At 43.1% G+C, this 23,343-nt stretch overlaps 1 protein-coding gene across 1 annotated transcript; it reads left to right on the top strand.

Annotated features, from left to right (window-relative positions):
• The first annotated feature begins 8,591 nt into the window (after positions 1-8,591).
• Positions 8,592-21,879, top strand: LOC109888397 (fibulin-7). The gene is made up of 8 exons (XM_020479560.2): positions 8,592-8,844; positions 12,566-12,725; positions 13,237-13,407; positions 14,157-14,282; positions 19,599-19,781; positions 19,904-20,041; positions 20,653-20,788; positions 20,909-21,879. The coding sequence occupies exons 1-8, from the start codon at positions 8,779-8,781 to the stop codon at positions 21,270-21,272; spliced, it is 1,344 nt and encodes a 447-aa protein (XP_020335149.1). The 5' UTR covers positions 8,592-8,778; the 3' UTR covers positions 21,273-21,879.
• Positions 21,880-23,343: the final 1,464 nt, after the last annotated feature.

The following is a 23,343-nucleotide window of genomic DNA, read 5'->3' as shown; positions in this document are numbered from 1 at the left end:
ATTAAAATACAATTTATAATACAAACACACTTTCACATATAACACACTATTACAAACATACATAATACACTAGCATAATGACCCAATAAATACTCAATCTAAAAATAAAAATATATATATATTGATTCTTCATCTACTATAGTCCCACAACATTTCTATACACTATATTTAAATTGTTTTTAAATAATGTTTAAACTTATATATTGAAAGGTTTCTAGTTTGCTCAGTTAATTTATTCCATTTGTTTATTGCTCTAAATTGAAATGTTCTTATGAAGGCCTGGTTCACAGTCTCCTCTGAATAGTTGATGATGAGATGTGTCTGTTACTTGAACTCTGTGAAGCATTTATTTGGGCTGCAATTTCTGAGGCTTGCAACTAATTAACTTATCTGCAGCAGAGGTAACTCTGGGTCTTCCTTTCCTGTGGTGGTTCTCACGAGAGCCAGTTTCGTCATAGCGCTTGATGGTTTTTGTGGCTACACTTGAAGAAACTTTCAAAGTTCTTGAAATGTTCCGTATTGACTGACCTTCATGTCTTAAAGTAATGATGGACTGTTTTTTTTCTCTGCTTATTTGTGCTGTACTTGCCATAATATGGACTTGTTTTTTTAACAAATAGGGGTGTCTTCTGTATACCCCCCCCCCCCTACCTTGTCACAACACAACTGATTGGCTCAAACACATTAGGAAGGAAAGAAATTCCACAAATTAACTTTTAACAAGGCACAGCTGTTAATTGAAATGCATTCCGGGTACTACCTCATGAAGCAGGTTGAGAGAATGGCAAGAGTGTGCAAAACTGTGATCAAGGCAACGGGTGGCTACTTCAAGAATCTAAAATCTAACATCTCTTTTGATTTGTTTAACACTTTTTTGGTTTCTACATGATTCCATGTATCATTTAATAGCTTTGATGTCTTCACTATTATTCCTCAATGTAGGACACAGTAAAAATAAAGAAAAACCCTTGAATTAGTAGGTGTGTCCAAACCTTTGACTGGTACTGTATATATCGTTATAATCTTTTGTTGTTGCCTGTTTCGCATGTTATTTTTGCATTAATTCATGTCAGTTTGCAAACAATGTAAAAAATAATTAATGAGTTAATAAAGCCACATACAAACATAGTCTCTTTCTTGAGTAAGGCAGCTCCAAAATGCAGGTGTTGCAGCCTAGCTCAGTGCTTTCTGTGGTGGAGGGGCACCCAGCGGAATATACAGAGCGTAGGGGTTGGTAATCTTCTTTAGTTGCGCCATGATTGGCTCATTGTTCTGTCACTCATGGGGACACTACGTCACCGCAGAATCTACAGGGAGTGCTAGACAGTTCAAGCCCGCTTGGGTGCTGCCATAGATTTACATTAGAAGTTCCCATCCAAGAAGGCTCAAGGTCATTGGCCACAGTTAAAATGACGTCAACTCACATTATATCTACCGTAGCTTTGATTGGACTGATCATGTTACTTTCAAAATCTTAGCTAGCAAGCTAGACAAGCAGTCATTATCATGATTCAGGTATTGGTACTCCTTAGCATTGGACATAAAAATGTCAAGTCGGAAATCGCAAATTCAACAATGAGTGGTTGTGAAGGAATCCGTGGCTAACTGCAAGCGTTGCAAAGCAATCACTATTTTGCTTCGCCTGCCTGCTATTTGGTGGAGAGGGTGTGTGGTCCAAGTCTGGGTTTAAGGATATAAAACATCTGTCTGAAATTATCTCTTTTCCAAGCTTGAAATGATACTAATTCACTCACAGTACCATGGGCTAGAAAAGGTTGAGTCATTGGCCATGTTGTCAATCCAGCATGACTTCTGCAGCATTCAAAACAACAGGAAACTCAGAACTGGGAAATCTCAGACTTCAGTTCAAGACAACTGGGAAATTGGCGAAAAAACGAGCTCCGACTAGGAAAATACATTTTGAACGGTCATCCAACTCGGAATTCCAAACCGGGAACTTTGGCCTCTTTCTAGAGCTCCAACCTGAAGATCACTGACGTCATGATTCAACCGTGTTTTTTGTTGTTGTTTCCAGTTGTCTTGAAAGCACCTTTGATGACCAAATTTGCCCACAAGAAGGACCACCTTCCTGTTCAAGTGAGCACAGCGCAACAACGGTGAGTCCAAAAATGTCTTGTATGCCGCTGCATAAATTAGCTCATGTGCTTTTCTTCACGAGGAGGGATACTATATAATGTTGTTGGGTCTGTAACCATGTTTGCCAGTGACAGTCTCTTCCCATTCAAATATTTGTTTTCAACAAAAAGTTCAGTAATAGACCCGTGTAATTCCAGTTGATATTGCGAGCATTGTTTTTTGTTTTCTTGTCACCATTATAGTGCAATGAATGTATTGTTATGTGTTGTGTTGTGTTGTGTAGTGGCTTTGCTGGCATGCATAAAAACAATGGTTGAGTTTGCCCCACCAAGATACATGCTAAAATCGCCACTGGTCTCATATGTGAAAATGTTTAGTCTGTTCCTCAAAATTGTAAATGTCAACCATTCCGATTAAACATTAGGTGAGACAATTCAACTCAGTCAAGTTGTCTACAGAGAATATACAGTGCATTCGGAAAGTATTCAGACCCCTTGACTTTTTCTACATTTTGTTACGTTACAGCCTTATTCTCCCTGATCAATCTACATACAATACCCTATAATGACAAAGCAAAAAATATTAGCACATTTATTACAAATAAAAAAGGAAATACTTTGTTTATATAAGTATTCAGACCCTTTCCTATGAGACTCGAAATAGCCACTGCTTCCTTCCAAACCACTTTTGCGATTTCCGACTTGTTTTGTAATGTTTATGTCCAATCAAAGCTACGGTAGATGAAACGTCCTTTGATCTGTGGCCAATGACCTTGAGCCTTATTGGACGGGAACTTCTACCATAAATCTATGCCAGCACCCAAAGGGGCTTGAACTTTCTTGCTCTCCCTGTAGATTTTGCGGTGACGTAGTGTCCCCTTGAGTGACAGAACACTGAGCCAATCACAGCGCAACATTACCAACTCCTACGCTCTGTATTTTCCGCTGGCTGACCTACCACCTCAGAAAGTACTGAGCTAGGCTGAAACACCTGCATTTTGGAGCTGCCTCACTCAATAAAGCTAAAAAGAGAACATGTTGTATGTGGCCTTATTAAAACACTTTTTTTTACATTGTTTGCAAATGGATATTTGATATGTAAAAAATACATATATAGTACCAGTCAAAAGTTGAGAGAATGTTGAGAGAATGTTGAGAGAATGTTGAGAGAATGTTGAGAGAATGCCAAGAGTGTCTTCACAAGGTCCTTTGCTGTTGTTCTGGGATTGATTTGCACTTTTCGCACCAAAGTACGTTCATCTCTAGGAGACAGAACACATCCTTCCTGAGCGGTATGACGGTTGTGTGGTCCCATGGTGTTTATACTTGCGTACTATTGTTTGCACAGATGAACGTGGTACCTTCAGGCACTTGGAAATTTTTCCCAAGGATGTACCAGACTTGTAGAGGTCTACAATTTTTTTCTGAGGTCTTGGCTGATTTCTTTTGATTTTCCATTGATGTCAAGCAAAGAGACACTGAGTTTGAAGGTAGATCTTGAAATACATCCACAGGTACACCTTCAATTGACTCAAATTATGTCAATTAGCAGACGCTTCTAAAGCCATGACATCATTTTCTGGAATTTTCCAAGCTGTTTAAAGGCACATTCAACTTAGTGTATGTGAACCTCTGACCAACTGGAATTGTGATACAGTAAATTATAAGTGAAATAATCTGTCTGTAAACAATTGTTGGTAAAAGGACTTGTGTCATGCACAAAGTAGATGTCCTAACCGAATAGCCAAAACTATAGTTTGTTAACAAGAAATATGTGGAGTGGTTGAAAAATGAGTTTTAATGACACCAATCTACGTGTGTGTAAACTTCCGACTTCAACTGTATATATATATATATATATATATATATATATATATGTCATGACATGGCCCTCTTTGGGTATAGCATGCCTTCCCCCTCTCTTTCTCGCCTACACCCAGGCTGCTGTTATCTCAGGTCGTAAATCCCTGGAGGAGACTCTCTTCCTCATGGCCAGACAGTATAGAGAGAGAGAAGGTTTCACAGGAGAACAAAGGAACCTCTTCTCCAGCATAGAACTTGAGAACTGAACAATGTACATGTTTTGGAGAAGGTGTACACGGTCGGGGAAGAATCCAGCTACGACCGGTCCATTTCGTTTAATGTTTGTGAAACTCATGAGAGACAATACAGCCACATTACCATAACTCTGTTTGTACAAGAGTCTCAGTTATGAAGCTTGCATCTAATTGTTGTATAAAATGAATGAGTAAAGATTAAACTATTTGTGAACTTATGTAATGTTAATTTAAACTGTTTAAGGGAACCCAATTCCCTTTAAAGTTAACTAAATCATTGGCCCGCCCCATGAGCACAGACATTGATCTGGCGTCATGGGACATCCATTTTCTACTCTTCCGAATATACCCCCACCTGGAGAATCATCTGCAGACCAAGCTTACCTCAATTACGAGAGGGCTACGGTTTGAGTAGAGACCAGCTTACCTCGATAACCGAGAGGGCTAAGGTTTGAGTAGATTGCTGAATTCTTAACCATACCACGTGGTTAAACTCTGAGACTATCGATACCGACAGAATAAGAACAAATCTTTGATACTAATTACTAGTCTGCAGCTAGGAATTCTGTACCATTGAACGCGAAGACCGACAACCGCCAAAACATCTATCTACAAGAACATTTCTGAAATGGGACTCTGAAGTATCCATTCTAGCCACGAAAGATGATCAGGTGAACTCTCCAACAGAAAGACGGACGATTCCAACAGATATTAGGACGACACACTCAGCGTAAATATATATTGATTGCAATTATTCCTGAATGAGTGACCGTTCATGTGCAAAGGATTAGCATTTAAATTAATATAATTATCAAGTGTGTAGTGACTCATTTGCGTAATTCCCGTCTTTCTCAGTCGACCCCCACTTCCCTTTTGTCCACCAAGCCGCAATACCAGTTTATCCCACTAGGGAAACTCCGCTATCATTTCCTTGTAACCATATCTACTGTTGGTTTATTTATGCATTTCTGTGATTATTTAGTTAGTAAATAAATGATTTAAGACAATTGATGTATGGATGATTCATAGAGAAGACTGGGTTCGTGCAGATAACCAACAATTTACGACTTTTGGAATGAGACTAATGTGAGGTAAAGAATAATTCATTAATTAGAAGACTAATTGATCAGATATTAAAATATCTGAAAGTTATATTAGGAAAAGTATAACTTTGTGCCCCGACTTCCTAGTTAATTACATTTCATGATTAAGTTAGTCACGTAATAATAATTACAGAGAATTTATTTGATAAAAATAAGTCTTCGGTTTAATGATGCCAAAGACACGACATATTAGCTAAACAGAGCCCCATCTGCCCTGAATGACAGGTCACTACTGTAAAACACATAGGATGTGTGTATATATGGAAAAATAGACCTTAAAAAATGTCCAACAATCGATTTGGTCGAAAGGGCAGACGACTTTTGATCAACCAATAGTTTTTTGTTGTTGTCTGGACCAGCCCTAAGGCCAATGTATACCCTATGTAAAACAATCAAGAAAACATAAATTAAAAGCCAAAGGTCAGTAGGCCTATCTGAGTGATCCCAGGTGTGGTGTAGGGCAAGCTATATACAACAGTAGGTTACATCCGTGTTAGCACAAGTCAATTACTGTGGCCTAAACTCTTTATTAACAACATATACTGTACTTGAGAGATAGACAAGAAGCCCAAACAGAGCAGAGATCAGTGTCACTGTCACGATCATCGTAAGAACATTCGGACCAAAGTGCAGCGTGATATGGGTTCCACATATTTATTGATGTGAAACGCACAAAACAATAAAAAGCAAAAGATACGTGAAGCTATGGAGTGCTCACAGGCAACTACACATAAACATGATCCCACAATAAAACAGTGGGGAAATGGCTGCCTAAATTTGATCCCCAATCAGAGACAACGCTAAACAGCTGCCTCTGATTGGGAACCATACCAGGCCAACATAGAAATAAAACAACCTAAATTACCCACCCTAGTCACACCCCGACCTAACCAAAATAGACAATAAAAAGGCTCTCTGTGGTCAGGGCGTGACAGTCACTGATCCATGAGAATAACATCTACAACTTCTACACTCACAATGAAAATATTTATGTTTCACTGAAGGCAACAGACATATCTGACATGTGGATTTTTTTTAATTAAGGTTTTCCAAAGAACATATATTTTGTGTGTGTGTGCATTTGATGAGACTGGGCTACAAATGACTGGCATTACAGTCCTGACTATGGCATTCATTTGGAGAAATCTGCACCGCTTGTCCTATTTCCTCAGGATAGGTAACTACAGTGATTGCAGGGTGTAGCGCTGAAAGAAATAGCTCAGTCTGCCTTTATGCAATAGTGTGTAACACTGTGAGAGAGACCAAATAATCAGAGGTGTTCCTATGCCATCTCTATACGGCCAATCTCTGCAAACACAAAGTACAACTCTGCAAACACAAAGTACAACTATACTATAAGTTTCAATAATCAGGGACGCTCACACACCATGACGAGAAATCTCACCCATCTTTCAGGAACCTTTGTTACGTTGTGGTCTACTACAGCAGTAGATCCCTACAAAGTCAGCAAGACAATATAATCACCACAGTGAAACTATGAAACGTCTGCTGAACAGAAGAGTTCTGATACCCAATCATTCTCCATCATCACATCAAAACCCAACATTTCCAACTACACCCCCGCCTCACGACACACAAACACATCAAATGTCTTGACCATTAGTAGCAAATAATATGCGCACATGTAATCAAAAATGAAATTTCACAATAAATCCCTCCAAACTTGTGTATTCTTAAGACTCTGATTTAATTTGAGGGTTCGTACTGTATGTGTGTGTTCCCCACAGAAACTGAAGGACAGTGGGTAGGGGGTGTGTATTGGGGAACCAGTTTCAACAGAACCTCAACTAACTGTGCTGTTCTGCTTCTCATTACAGAAGGATCTCACAGGATTGAGAGCCATCTCGTGTTTCCGTATTATATTCTCAAAGATATAAAAGAACAGACATTGTGGAGTGAGACACCAATCAGTCACAAACCACTCACTGGTCATGGGCTATCGATTCTACATGCAGCTCTCTTCCCATTATCCTCCCATAGTGACATCACCTACTAGGATTAGGGAAGGTACTGTAGTAGCGCCGAGTCACCTCAGTGAGTAGGACAGAGATTCAGACATGGAAGTGATGCTTATATCACATCCTGGGCCTAGTGAAGGGCTTTCAGTAGGATGGTTTACTGTACATGGGTGAGTAGGTGGGTGGGTGGTAGTGGGGAAGTTACTGTTGTGTGGCTGTTGTCTTCAGTCCTGTCCAGGGGGATTTGAGACCATCATGTCAATGAGTCGTGAAAGAGACATATTTTACCCAAGAGGGCGGGTGCGGAGGTCCCTGTGATGAGTGATGCAGAACCACAAGCCCTGGAATAGAATGGAATGCAGAAGGGATAAATGTGTATCATAATGGACAGTGGGAGAGAACTATAAGCTGAGCAAGCAGGCAAGCAAGGAGCAGTAAAGTAGAGGCCAGTAAATGCAGTACAGTTCAGTGCAGGCACAGTGGGTCTATACTACGTGGGTGGGTGGTGGGTGGGTGGTTGGATCAGTTACAGGTGGAATCAGAACTAACTCACTGACAGGTCTATGCTGAAACAGGACTATTGATGCTTCAGCAGTTGGTGATTTACTATCTGGAGCTGATTATGGCATGAGAATGTTTTTATGATATGAGAACGTTCACCGGGCTGGGGGTACGACAGAACAACTAACCTCAGCTATACTTCCATGGTAGTGGTGGTGTTAGGTGTGTTCTGCAGGGGAGATGAGAACAGGACCGTTGTATTAGATGATGGCAAGGTGATGGACACTTACTCCCTGCAGAGGGCACACCTTCCCCACTTTCTATGCTCATTCAACAGTACACTTTTACTCTCAGGATGTCTGCCATTCAAGATAACAAAAAAACACATTGGAACACAGACTCATTATCCATTAGGCTACTGTAATTACCTGGTAATAAGCGCAAGGCTGAGTTAATTCAACAAAATGTGTGCTGCTCAAGTGGGTTATATGTATTCCGGTGTTACATAGTTATTTCCCTAATGAAAGATGGGTTTACATTTCCTCGTAAATCATGAGAAGATGCAACCTGTATGAGTTGTGTCTCACATCACCCTGCTTGTCCCCTTCCCACAGTGCCCACTGCCCAGTGGAGCTTGCCTCAATCCATCCAAGCTTCCTGATAAATTTGTTTTTCTCTTCAGTTTACAAATTCCACATCTGAGAGGCTTTCATGAGGGAGGAAATTTGCCATGTGCCTTCCAAAAAAAGGAAAAGAGTTAGAAAAAAATACACATGCCTACGCAATGGTTATTTTGTCAAATGTGGTCAACAGGTCTTCTAGTCCCATAACCTGATTGGTTCTCGACGAGTAAACCCTACATTCCATAAAGTTTTGCTTTGGCATCTTGTCTGACATGTGAATGAATTAATAGCATTTCTCACAAATACCACTGAGGTGCTTATAAGCGCATTTTACACACTGGAAATTCACTGTACCCAGAAGATACCCAACCCAGCGCGCTTCGGGACTGAGTGTAAGCGCAGTACAGGATTAACTGAAAATGATTTGGATGCACGCTGTCATTGTGTTCCTGTGTCTTTGTCCAATCCTCGCTGCATTTGGGCAGGTGAGTGTTTCCTGCGGTTGTCAGTGTCATCAGGGCACCTTGGCCACTATTAAGAGACAACATATGGTGTTTCTTGGATTTATTTTGCACAGCTGCTTGGTCCAAACAAAAATGTAACTGATTTAAAAGCACATATCACACTACATATCACAGAGTAAAACGTCAAATCTATGTAAATTACTGAATTTGATATGATCATGGGTTACCATTATAATCTCTATGAGTGTGTTACGATTTAATGTAGTCTATTGTGGTTTCTGACATGCTTTAGGTAGTCCATTAATAATGTAATAAACTCATAAAACATTTCCAGACCAATTAACTATCACATATAGCCTCGGGACATAGTTAACATTCTTGTCATTATCTGTAATGACCTGAAAAGACTGGGTAAATATCACACAGATTTACAACTGAGAAAATAGACCTGAGAGAAAGGTTGTCTGAATGCCCTTTTCGTGGACAGGCTTTAATTCAACATCTACCACTGAGGGATGCAGCAGTGATGCCTGGGTGTTGTTGAAGGTTAAAACGCATCAAGCTGAAGTGTCAATCTCTTGTCAAAGTCAGGAGCCTGCAAGTCCAGCTATAAGGTCATTATCCATGCATCATGACATGGACAGACACCCATTGATAGAACTGGTGTTTGGTCAACCTCAATTCCCAGGCAAGCTGCACAAACGATTACTAAGGCCCCTTGCATGCATGTCCAGACACCGAGAGGCCTATCGTCATGAATAGACCCAACACCTCTGACGTGTTTCAGCACAAAACTGCTAAACCTCTCTACCTTGTCCAAGGACACGGGTCTATATTACAGCAGGTTGGTGTGTGTGTGTGTGTGTGTGTGTGTGTGTGTGTGTGTGTGTGTGTGTGTGTGTGTGTGTGTGTGTGTGTGTGTGTGTGTGCTATGCTGTACTCTTTCTGTTGTTCAGTTAGAAATTCATGTGGAATGTCAAATTTGGACTCAATTTAGTTTTTGTCCACATTTAGTTAAGATCATGATGTACTGTGTGGTAATGAGCTGTGTGTATGAGGAGTCTGTTCAGGTCTCGTTATTGATCTTTGGCTTGTTCTTGTCATGGCACAACTCACACTGCAGAACTAAAGCCATGCAGTGATTACATAATTGAACAAGGTCAGCCAGAGTATTATTAGCTACAGGACACTTTTCCTTTTATGCAAAACCTTTCTGCATCACATAATTTACTTAGAACAATTTAGAATCCTTGGATTAGATCACCATGCTACTTTGGCCTTCATCATTGCACTGCACACCTCTCGACTCAAAGAGCAGCTCAGAACTTACTGAAGGAGGCTATAGGTACTGTATGTTACCTAGGCACACCAAGATAATGTCACAGACACATGAAATGTTTTGCAGCGGAGGCAGAAGGAGGACATTATCGCCGGGGCACACAAACAGCAGCCTTTCCCTCCCTCCGTCCTGACTGATTTCGCTCCAGCAGCCCAGCTCCCTGCTCCAGTTTCAATCAGCCAGGTGTTTTCACAGGATGACCAAATATTTACTTTTCTTACATAACTTCTGCCAGATGAAAACACTAATTGGCTTTCTGAAAACATTCATGAGAGGACAGAGAGGAGGAGGGAGAGAGTTGAAAGAGAGAGTGAGAGTTTAGGAAAAATATACTACTAACACTCCCTGGTTTTCTCAGCCAATGGGAGGAGAGGCTGTGCCTCATACACAGGTGATGTTTACCCTCTGGGTGTTTATTCCACACCATCTGACCCCAAACAGCCTCCCTACCCTTTATCAAAACCACCAGTACACCCACCCCTGCATCATAACATACAGTACACCCACCCCTGCATCAACACCTACAGTACACCCACCCCTTCATCAACACCTACAGTACACCCACCCCTTCATCAACACCTACAGTACACCCACCCCTTCATCAACACCTACAGTACACCCACCCCTTCATCAACACCTACAGTACACCCACCCCTGCATCAACACCTACAGTACACCCACCCCTGCATCAACACCTACAGTACACCCACCCCTTCATCAACACCTACAGTACACCCACCCCTTCATCAACACCTACAGTACACCCACCCCTTCATCAACACCTACAGTACACCCACCCCTTCATAAACACCTATAGTACACCCACCCCTGCATCAACACCTACACTACACGCACCCCTTCATCAACACCTACAGTACACCCACCCCGTCATCAACACCTACAGTACACCCACCCCTTCATCAACACCTACAGTACACTCACCCCTGCATCAACACCTACAGTACACCCACCCCTGCATCAACACCTACAGTACACCCACCCCTGCATCAAACAATGAACGCTATGAGCAAGCAACATTTTGTATGCCTCCAAGGAGATCATTCCACTGACTGTCAGAACTTTCAGAGACTTATGGGCTAAAAAGATAGAACACCCGAGATAGGCTGGGATATGAGAGAAGACAGACTGGGAGGGGCTTTCGTGTGATGGGAATCTGTTGTGAGAATGAGTCCAGATAGGATTGGAGCCACTCTTTCTCTCATGGAGTGTGTCTTTAGTGTTTCACAGCAACCCCCTTAGACCGTACAGGAGGCCTACAGGACTTCTCTCTAGCACCATCAAGTAACACCACCAGGGGCATAAGCACGCAACCTCCAAAACATAAAACTACTACCACTAGAGAACAACTCACTTTGCACAAAGGCAAAAGCCTACCAGCCTACCAACACTACAGCCACCTCTGACTTCAAGCTCCCCAGCTGGTGGTAGGGGTTGTTGAGATGCCCATCCGTGCTCAGAACTCTTGGTTCACTTGTACAGTAGATCAGACAACCAGGGGGATGATGTCGCCGGCTCAATTAATTCATTCACCACATCGACTAGGCTGCCTACTGTGTACAGTGAGATTAAAAACATGACCATCTGAGTGCTGATGTAGTGTTGAAGCAGGTATATCTACTCTGATGTCTCTTCTCTGGTCTCCCTAGAAACCCAGACCAGTGACCATATGCCTTTTTAGTAACTTTTAGGTACTGTACTCTACATTCTTTAACTTTCAGTGCTATCTTAGGAAAACCCCTAAAATACTTTCTAAATGCAGTAACAAACCACTTCATGTGGCTCGCCAGATGCTAGTTTATAATTCATAACTCAAGCCAATGTACAGTAGCTGCTCTACTTCTGTCCTGTTATTCCAACATTAACTTGTTGGTGAGGTCATTTCTCTGTTCTTTCCAGTGATTAAGTAGTGAGGACATTTGCTTTTGCAGTGAATGTGGTTTGTATAACTGAGTGATGTCAAATTCTAGGAAGCTAATGTAAGAATGAGTTCTGCCTCCATCTTCTGACCAAGTCACCTGTGTCTCACGGTCCCTGTCTTGAGTTTAAATTAGGCCGTCATCTAGCAACTGTACCTGCACTTCATTAGGCAGTGAATGTGCTCTGTGTAGCCTATGTTAGCATAGGAAAAATAAACTTGCATGTTCCTTATGTTCCTCAACCCATGTTTGTAACGTGCCCCTTCGCTAAAATGCAATTAAGATCTTCCTGTATTACGGCTTTTTAAAATACAGTAACTCTGCAAATGAATTGCCTTTTTGGGGATGACTCTCTTGTCAAGTTTTTCCCTGTATAACACTTTTGAACTCTTCCACTGCCCCTGACTTCCCCTGTTTCTGTTGGACAAAAAAGTGTTCACCTGCCTACCATGCCCTGTCCCTGTAGGACTGTCCCAGCAGGCAGGACATGCAGAGCTCCCTAAAGCAGGTCCAGAAGCTGCTGTCGACCCACGAGGCTGCATACCTTCAGAGCCTCCGCACCCTGAGGAAGAAACTCAACTTGCTACAGAACACAGCCACCAAACAGACTGGCAAAGCAAACAATGGTAAGTCTGCACACAGCCCAAACATCGGTTGAAGAAGCAACATGTAGCCTACAATTTTAGCCATAGGTTTATTTCTTCATGTTTTTTTTAAGTACACTGAAATGCCTAAAATAGCTTTTAGTAGGCCTGCTGCTTTTTATTTTATAATCCAAAAAACACCAGTTGCAAGAATGTGAAGACGTTTTATATTACTAATGTTTTTACTATTGTTGTCAATCTCATGAACGAGAACCAATCGTGATTCAGTAAGTTGTGTAGGCCTACTCACAGCACCAGCCGGACCGACTAGTAATGGTAAAAATGCTAATTAGCTGTAAAAATGCAGTGTCACGCTGCGTTCTAAAAATGTTTACTGTGGTGGATTGTTATTCCTTTGCTACTACTGGTATGTCATTTCACATTTGGTGGTTAGCGGTAGGTAGAAATGTTCAATTGAGCTCCTATGGACCTATGGCTGGAGAGATAAGTCTTGGCTTATGTCCCCCTACCAACCGCCCCCACCGCTTTACAGATACCTGTCTAAAGCTGGACACGCCTGCCAACAGCAGGAAGTTGGGAAAGGCGCAGACCCCAGGTCACGAGGTTCACTTTCTGTGTGATGCGGGTTATGAGTTGGTGGGAGCAGAGAGCAGGATGTGTCAGGAGAGCCTCACCTGGAGCGGCCAGCAGCCCACCTGCCGCAGTGAGTGACCCTACCATCTGCTACAGATTACCCTACCCCTAATCTTAACGTTAACCATTAGGGAGACACACATCTGACGTGAAATCACTATCTTTTGTCACTACTATCTACTTCTTCTCTTTCTCTGGCATCTCTTCCCCCCACCCTTTTCTCTTCTCTGTCCCGTCACTCATCTCTTTATCTGCTCTTCCATCTCTCTCATGTCCTTGTCAGCATCCTCTTTGTGTCCCCCTCTCTTTTCTTTTTCTCCTTTCCCCCATTTTAAACTTCATGCATATTACTAACATTTATCTAGATAAGGTGGCTTGCATCCATATGAGTTTCATTATCAAATGTCCTTTTTATGTATTTTCATGGCCATCCAGAATGGGTTATTGAATCCAGTGACTGTGACACATAGTTATAGCAGCCCTCTGTCTTGACAGCTTGCTAACATTTAGATAATGCTTCAAAGACGTTCTGTGAGACTAAAAGTCAGGCCATCCCTTTCGCTCCGGGTTATGTCGAGTACTCACACGCATGCATATTCACGCTCACGCACGCAAGTGTGTGCACGCACACACACACACACACACACACACACACACACACACACACACACACACACACACACACACACACACAGAGAAGGAGCTATAAGGTTCCACCTGTGCTTGTCAGTGAGTTAGCTTGCCAACATTTACATCAGGGCTAATATTACTTCATTCTCCTCTCTTGACTAATCCCTTACTCCTTCTGTCTTTCCTCAGACATAAATGAGTGTGCCTCGTCTCCCTGTCTGAACGGGGGGACATGTGTGGACGAGATGAACCAGTTCTCCTGCACGTGTACCAAAGGCTGGGCCGGAGCCACCTGCCAGAGCCCTGTGCCAACATGTAGGTAGAGATGCTTAAGCAATAAGGCCCAAAGGGGTGTGGTATATTGGCACATTCAAAACCCTTGAGGTGCCTTATTGATATTATAAACTGGAACCAGGACTTACAGTCCTATATATCTCTATGCTATGGCTAACTAGTAACAACAACACACAAGGGCCAGACACCGAGGGAGACCCAGGTCCACTCCCTCTCACTGGTTCTGGCTGGCTGGGCTATCATACACACTCAGGGCTCCAGGCAGAGCCAGCGAATCAATACGGCCCAGTTAGGTTTTGTTTCTCTCTGTCTATTTGTTTTCATTTCTCCCCCCTGTGTACAGTACACTGCTGTAAGTGAGAACCACACACAGACTAATGGGGATTTAGATGGACTTTGACCATGAATAACACTGCTTGCACTGTGTGGGAGCCTTCTATAAGTCTATCATCCCACTCACACACAGCCCACTGATAGAGGGCTGCATGGTGCAATGGATGTGAACACTGAGGTCAGGAAATGTTGGGAAACTACAGTGTTGCATGAATGTTTAATATTAAAAAGTTTAATGTAGCCTAACTTAAGTTGCAAGTAAGTCGAGACGACCGCCCATCTGGTCGCCAGACAACATTTTGAGTATCTCATCTCTGTGTCCAATACATTTGTGCTCAGTCTTGACTCAGTCTTGGATAGTGGCAACTGGTCATTTCTTCTGGAGACCAGCCGAGACCAGCGCAGTAAAAAACTCCTAATTATCAGCTTCCATTCAGTCAGCACATAAAACTGCTTTGCCTTGCCAAATATACACACTCCTTTCTTGAAACATTAATACCTGCAGTCTATCTAGTATAGACATGTTTGCGCAGTGGCAAACCTATTGGACCTAGGCCTTCAGTGGCGAACCTATTGGACCTAGGCCTTCAGTGTGTGACAGGTTCTTGACGCTGAAAGGACAGCAATCGTCATACCAGCGGACTCATTTAGGACTGCACTTTTTTTAAACAAAGGGCCAGTGGCGTAGTGGAGGCTATATGCAGGTATACACCGTATGTATACATACTGTTTTTATGGGCATTGTGTCACTTCTTAATCCCCAGTGATGTGTATCAAAGTAGTGTAGTGGAGATATACGGCTTATCAATGATGTAGAACAATAAAGAAGCCATGCATAAAGTAGTCTACACAATAGCAAAGTACGTGACATACAGCTCTGGAAAAATTTGAGATCACTGCAAAATGATGAGTTTCTCTGGTTTGACTATTTATAGGTGTGTGTTTGGGTAAAATGATCAGTTTCTCTGGTTTTACTATTTATAGGTATGTGTTTGGGTAAAATGATCCGTTTCTATGGTTTTACTATTTATAGGTGTGTGTTTGGGTAAAATTATCAGTTTCTCTGGTTTGACTATTTATACGTATGTGTTTGGGTAAAATTATCCTTTTTGGGGGTTTTCTCTAAACTACTGTCAACATTTCTCCCAAATTGCAAATAAAAATATTGTAATTTAGAGCATTTATTTGCAGAAAATGACAACTGGTCAAAATAACAAAAAATATGCAGTGTTGTCAGACCTTGAATAATGCAAAGAAAATAAGTTCATATTCATTATTAAACAACACAATACTAATGTTTTAACTTAGAAAGAGTTCAGAAATCAATATTTGGTGGAATAACCCTGATTTTCAGTCACCCAAACACATACCTATAAATAGTAAAACCAGAGAAACTGATCATTTTGCAGTGGTCTCTTTTTTCCAGAGTTGTATATTCACATGTGCACAGCACACACAGCCTAGTTTCAACGGAATGTCGTCTGCAGCCAGCAAGAATGCACAGCTCTCAACTGTTTTTTTTGGCAAAGAGCAGCTCAAAGAAAAATGATATTGGTAGCCTGTAGTGTAGGTAGGAAATACTTTTCAATGTATGATTTCTACCAGTATATGCTAACTAAGGCAACAATGGGTATGCAAATAAGGTATTGAAAAGGTTTGGTCCGAGGTCAGTAGGCTATTGTGATGAGCATTCAGTCATCATACCCTGTTTGCATCAGTGGCGTAGGCATTGGTGGGCCTGGGTGGACACCCAATCAAGTTTGAGCAAAAACAGAAAAATAATACATGATTATGACAAAAATATATATTATTTATATTGTCAGACCTCCAAAAGGGTCTCCTGATGTGCTTTAAGCATTGCTGTGGACTTAGAACGTCACATTTGAGTTGTTTTTCTATTTAAAAAAAGGTGTGATTTAGAGATTGCAAATCTAAAAAACATAAGATTTTTCCAACGCTTGGCAGGCCATGAGGATACCTCCTTCTCCAGGCTCCACTACACCACGGCATAGGGCCAATGGAAAGACAGCAGTCACACACAGCATGATGTTAAAGAATAAGCAGTCCAATCACTCTGACATAGTAAGCCAGTGGGTTCCAATCATAAGAATACTAAAACACAACCATTAGGCTAAGCATTTCTTAATTGAAATGTACAACTATTACTTTTCATTGCAAAAAGTATTCCACGTTTAGCACACAAAGTAACCGGTGACCAAAAGTTTAAATGCAACAACGTTTCACACATAAGTTATTTTCAAATAGATGGTTAACAACAGCAAGGGATCTGAAATAAAATAAACCGTTCCACTCAAAAGATGAGGATAAATGTTAACTTATTCAAGAAGTTATTCTTGAAAAGGGAGAAGCTAACAAATTAGCAACATCCTCTTCTATAACACCTTCTGCAGCCGCTAAAAACTAGCCTACAACAAAAGATAGTTAGCTACATCATAGGAAAACTACTGCTTGCTATTGCGCAGTGACCTGTCAGCCTTTCAGAAAGCAGAGGTTTCCAGATTTGTTTTGTAAAAAACGGTCCACCACAAGTCAAATGTGATTGGTTGATTCCACTGTCACTCCAAAATGTTGACCTGATTCAGTTGAATGGCAGATGCCTTCTATCTATCTATTTTTTATTATTTTAATTTCATCTTTATTTAACCAGGTAGGCTAGTTGAGAACAAGTTCTCATTTACAACTGCGACCTGGCCAAGATAAAGCAAAGCAGTTCGACACATACATCAACACAGAGTTACACATGGAATAAACAAACATACAGTCAATAATACAGTGAAAAAAATGATATCTACATTGTGTGCAAATGAGGTAAGATTAGGGAGGTAAGGCAATAAATTGGCCATGGTGTCGAAGTAATTACAATATTGCAATTAAACACTGGAGTGATAGATGTGCAGAAGATGAATGTGCAATTAGAGATACTGGGGTGCAAAGGAGCAAGATAAATAAATAAATAAATACAGTATGGGGATGGGCTATTTACAGGTGCAGTGATCTGTGAGCTGCTCTGACAGCTGGTGCTTAAAGTTAGTGAGGGAGATATGTGTCTCCAGCTTCAGTGATTTTTGCAGTTTGTTCCAGTCATTGGCAGCAGAGAACTGGAAGGAAAGGCGGCCAAAGGAAGAATTGGCTTTGTGGGTGACCTGTGAAATATACCTGCTGGAGCGCGTGCTATGGGTGTGTGCTGCTATGGTGACCAGTGAGCTGAGATAAGGTGGGGCTTTACCTAGCAATGACTTGTAGATGACCTGGAGCCAGTGGGTTTGGTGACGAGTAGGAAGCGAGGGCCAGCCATCGAAAGCATACAGGTCGCAGTGGTGGGTAGCATATGGGACTTTGGTGACAAAACGGATGGCACTGTGATAGACTGCATCCAATTTGTTGAGTAGAGTGTTGGAGGCTATCTAGCTTCTGACGGCCTAGCCATTGGCTGACTTAGCTAGCTAGATGTATCTCCCCAGAGACCAGCAAAGAAAAATCCTGATTGGATATTTTTTTCTCTCCAGTGTTCATTTCCTTTCCAACGAAAACTGAAGTGATTAAATAAGAAATTAATTGAAAATAATAATATAATTACTTATAGTTATTTTATAAATCCTTAGCCCTTCTCTGAAGGCGTAGAAGGCCCTCATTATTTCACACTGTGTTTGGGTTATTCACAAATTGTAGAGTGGCTCTATTATCACTCAGTGTGTATGTATAAAGAATGTATGTATAAAGATGTATAAAGAATCCATATGTTCTTCTGAAATATGAACACAGAAATACTGGACATTTTGAACTGCTATTATTGTGGCAATTTGACAAAATTACAATCATGGTCTTGAATTGCACTCCCATTTTTCTGGTCTCGGTCTCGTACCCCTTGTCCCTCTCCAGTCTTGGTCTTGACTCGTACCCCTTGTCCCCCTCCGGTCTTGGTCTTGACTCGGTCTCGTACCCCTTGTTCCCCTCTGGTCTCGGTCTGGACTCGGTCTGGACTCTGTCTCGTACCCCTTGTCCCCCTCCGGTCTCGGTCTGGACTCGGTCTCATACCCCTTGTCCCCCTCCGGTCTTGACTCGGTCTCGTACCCCTTGTTCCCCTCTGGTCTCGGTCTGGACTCGGTCTGGACTCGGTCTCATACCCCTTGTCCCCCTCCGGTCTCGGTCTGGACTCGGTCTCGTACCCCTTGTCCCCCTCTGGTCTCGGTCTGGACTCGGTCTGGACTCGGTCTCGTACCCCTTGTCCCCCTCCGGTCTCATGCTTGACTCGGTCTCGTACCCCTTGTCCCCCTCCGGTCTTGGTCTTGACTCCGTCTTGTACCCCTTGTCCCCCTCTGGTCTTGGTCTTGACTCGGTCTCGTACCCCTTGTCCCCCTCCGGTCTCGGTCTGGCCTCGGTCTGGACTCGGTCTCGTACCCCTTGTCCCCCTCCGGTCTCGGGCTTGACTCGGTCTCGTACCCCTTGTCCCCCTCTGGTCTTGGTCTTGACTCGGCCTCGTACCTCTTGTCCCCCTCTGGTCTCTGTCAGGACTCGGTCTCGTACCCCTTGTCCCCCTCTGGTCTCGGTCTGGACTCGGTCTCGTACCCCTTGTCCCCCTGTGGTCTCGGTCTTGACTCGGTCTCGTACCCCTTGTCCCCCTCTGGTCTCGGTATGGACTCGGTCTCTTACCCCTTGTCCCCCTCCGGTCTCAGGCTTGACTCGGACGAGATTTGCTCCGGTCTTGGTCATGAATTGTCTCGCTTTAGGTGGTCTCAAACACAACACTGTTCCAAACACTGTGGTTACCCTGGGAACAAATAGTTAATTTGTAACTCTTTGTTCACATGGTAACCATAGTGTTTTATAAAGAAATAAGCTGCACTGTACTGATTTGAAGATGGAGATGTTTAGGGCCATGCCCTCAGACTGCAGTCAGAATCCTCCATATCAATGAGAATCATCCTTATTTTCACTCTTCTCCTCATTCCTCTCCTTCTTTTTCTCCCTCTTTTTTTTCTCCAGTCTTTGTCACCATGACGAACACCTCGTCTGCCACCTCCTCTGCGGCTGCTGCTATCTCTCCCCCGGCTGTGACTGTTGGTCCGTTTGTCCGTCCGTCTCGCTGTACGCAGGTCCAGGGCACCACCCACTGCACCTGTGACCCCGGATACACCATCTCTGGGCGTGACAGCACCACTTGCACAGGTACACCACAATCAGCTACCATTGCTATGGTAACATAAAAAGACACACTGTCTGAGCACATAATGTTATATACTGTAACTGACATCAATGGCAATTGATGTGTGTGTTTGTGTGTGTTTCAGACATTGATGAGTGTGAGTTGTTCCACATGGGTCAGGCTGGCCGGCTGTGTTTACATGCCTGTGTTAACACCCCTGGAGGCTACCGCTGTACCTGTCCTGCTGGATACAATGTCACCCGCGACGGACGCAACTGCAAAGGTGAAAGGAGACTACCCACACACACACACACACACACACACACTGTACCAAAATCTCAATTGCTGAACACACACACACACACACACATACTGTACCAAAGTCTCAAATGCTGAACACACACACACACACACTGTACCAAAGTCTCAAATGCTGAACACACACACACACACACACTGTACCAAAGTCTCAAATGCTGAACACACACACACACACACTGTACCAAAGTCTCAAATGCTGAACACACACACACACACACACACACACACACCATCATATCCTCTGCCTCAAAACATGCCAGTTATACCAGATGAATACTAAACATTTGAATAGTCTACCACAAAGAGAAAGAAGATAACTTGGCTGAATGATAATGAATGTTTCCTATTATTTCCTATCCGTTGTATCTGTAATTCCATGCAATTCTGTTATCTACTGGCTGAATAATTAAACAAACCCTAGATCTGGTCTGAACAAATATTTGTTTTTGTAGGCAACTACAATAAATCAGTTATTTCTCTGTCTCGCTCTCTCTATTTTCTCTCTGTCTTTTTCTATCTGTCCCTCCCTCACTTTTCCACACATTATTCTCCCTCTCTCTCCATGGCCTGTAGACATAGATGAGTGTGCCACCAGACTGAATAACTGCACACGGGACCAGATGTGTATAAACACCTACGGAGGGTTCCAGTGTGTACGTGTGGACTGCCCCCGCATACGAAACGCCACCTACAGCAAAACCTCACCCCTGTGAGTACCTTCTCTTATAGTTAATCAAGAATAGATTTGATAACATGTAACTCTTTATCACTCTCTTGCAATAATACACCTCTCAATGCCTATATAATCTTCTCTTTCCCTGTTCCCCAGGCGTTGCGAGCGTAACCCCTGCTCTGTGGACAACAAGGTGTGCTCTCAGGCCCCTAACTCCATCTCCCACCACTACCTGTCTGTCGTATCCAACCTGTCAGCACCACGCACCATGTTCCGTGTGTCGGCCCTCCGCCTCATGGGCGACACGCTGCGTTTCTCCCTGCTGGGCCGCGGGCAGGCCCGACGTCACTTCACAGTGCAGAGGTCGGACCGCCAGACAGGCCAGCTGGTGCTGGGGAGCCCAGTGCAAGGCCCTGCTACACTGGAGGCAGAGGTGGAGATGACCGAGCTGGAGAAAGGGGTCCAGCTGGGGCGGTACATCACCAAGATCACCATGTTCATCTCCCAGTACGAGTTCTAGAGAGGGAGAGAGAAAGGTAGGGATTTAGAGGGTGGAATGAAGAGAGGGAGGAGGGAGTACTGTGGTAAGAGTTTTGGAGTGTGGCAGCGGATAGGTCTGGGAGGCTGGGAGGGGTGAGGCACTAAGTCCTAAGGAACAAAGAAGGACTAAAAGGAGAGGGAGGTTTAGTCGAGACATACAGGTATGGCAGGAACGGATGCATTTGGTAGAGTTGTATCAATTCTAATGACAGAAAGGGAATGTTTCAGGTAAGGTTTAGGGGGGTGAGAAATTAGGGAGGGTCTGAGACGGCCACTTGTGGTGGAGATTGAATGGTGGAGATTGAATGTTTCCTCACTGAAGCTGAGAGAGTGAGAGAGAGCTGGGTATGTAAATATGAGCTGAAGTCCTTAACTGGTTAATTGTTTTACATCCAACATATGACAAAGTGACAATCAATATCTGTAAGATGAGAAGACATGACGCTACACATTGACAATCCTATATTTCCTGGTCTTGTGTTCAACTTGTTTTGATATATTTATTTTGAAGGTGTTGTAAACCCCTGTTTGTGAACTGCTTTTTATTTATCTGAGAAAGCACTATTAAACATTTAATCAAAACACTACTGTATGATTTCTAGGGTTTCATTATTTACTTTTCCTATATACTTATGTCTCTGCATAGGACTCAATAAGGGGCTTGCCTTGAACTGTGACCTGTAGATGATCTGTCCGTCATAGTGGATTAAACAGGAGTATGATGTACAGTATGAGTAGTGCAGGTCTGGGGAAGACATCAGGCATGGCTGTACAGAGCTACACTGTCCAGCAGACAGACAGCCAAAGTCACTCTGCTCAAAGAGCTCATAGAGCCTTACAGTATATAGCTAAACCAGCAAACACAGTGTATATTGTTACTTAATGAGATATGACAAATTGAAATGCTCTTTTACACAATGCTTAGGGGTCCATGCGTGTGCGCGTGCGTGTGTGTGTGTGTGCGCGTGAGTGCGTGCGTGCGTGCGTGGAGATGTACTGTAGATTCGGCTGGTGTTGTTGTGGCGTGGGTTGTAGAGGATGCTGATGAAATGTTTCACCCCTGTCTCAGGCTGCCCACAAACCTTCCCCACTCTCTGCGCTCTATCATCTGGACGGACATGAAAATCCTGGTTAGCACCACACCACACCACACATAGGGCCAATGCCATGGACACACACGAACAAGATTCATGTGAGAAGTGGTGTGAGAACGCATACACACAAATTCTTACACAATAAATGACCAGTAGTGTATAAGATATCCCACATCACAGCTCCCTCAACATAGAGCACCCTGCAATGACCACAGCATAGTGAGTGTACTTTATGTAGGCACTGATGTAAGTGTAGAGTGTGAGGGGTTAACCAGCCCGGTGCAGTCACGCAGAGCCTGGCAGTGTGTATCAAGGCACAAGGCGAGACCCAGATGCAGACACAGGAGGCAGATGGTTGGAGTCTTATAATGTTTATTAATCCAAAAAGGGGTAGGCAAGAGAATGGTCGTGGACAGGGAAAATGTCAAAGCAGTTTGGAGTCCAATAGGTACCGAAGGGCAGAATCAAGGTCAGGACATGCAGGATGATCAGGCAGGCGGGAAAGTAGTCCAGAGTCAGGCAGTGGTCAAAACCGGGAAGACTATCAAAACGAGAATAGAAAAGGAGTACGGGGAAAAAAAACACTGGTTGACGAACTGGCAATGAGAGACAGGAAACACAGGGATAAATACACTGGAAAATAAGCGACACCTGAAGGGGGTGGAGACCATCACAGGAACAGATTAAACAGATCAGGACGTGACATTGTGCCTCAGACAAACAGGCACTAACACACTGAACCCAGCCCCACCTCGGAGTCACCATATTGGGCTGAGAGAGAGACGAGGAGGGACTCCCCTGACCTGGCGGGGCCTACTAGGGGACCACAGGGGGGGTGAGGATCCCAAAATGAGATTGCACACAGAGGGACAGGGGGAAATGATAAAGAGAGATAGAGGAAGAGAGAATGATGGCTGAATAGAGTGGTATCAATAGCAGGCAATTCACAGCGAGACT

Source organism: Oncorhynchus kisutch, linkage group LG3, assembly GCF_002021735.2.
Source record: "Oncorhynchus kisutch isolate 150728-3 linkage group LG3, Okis_V2, whole genome shotgun sequence".
NCBI classification, from domain to species: Eukaryota; Metazoa; Chordata; class Actinopteri; order Salmoniformes; family Salmonidae; genus Oncorhynchus; species Oncorhynchus kisutch.
The sequence above is the reverse complement of the archived record's forward strand: the minus strand, read 5'-3'. Positions and strand labels throughout refer to the sequence as shown.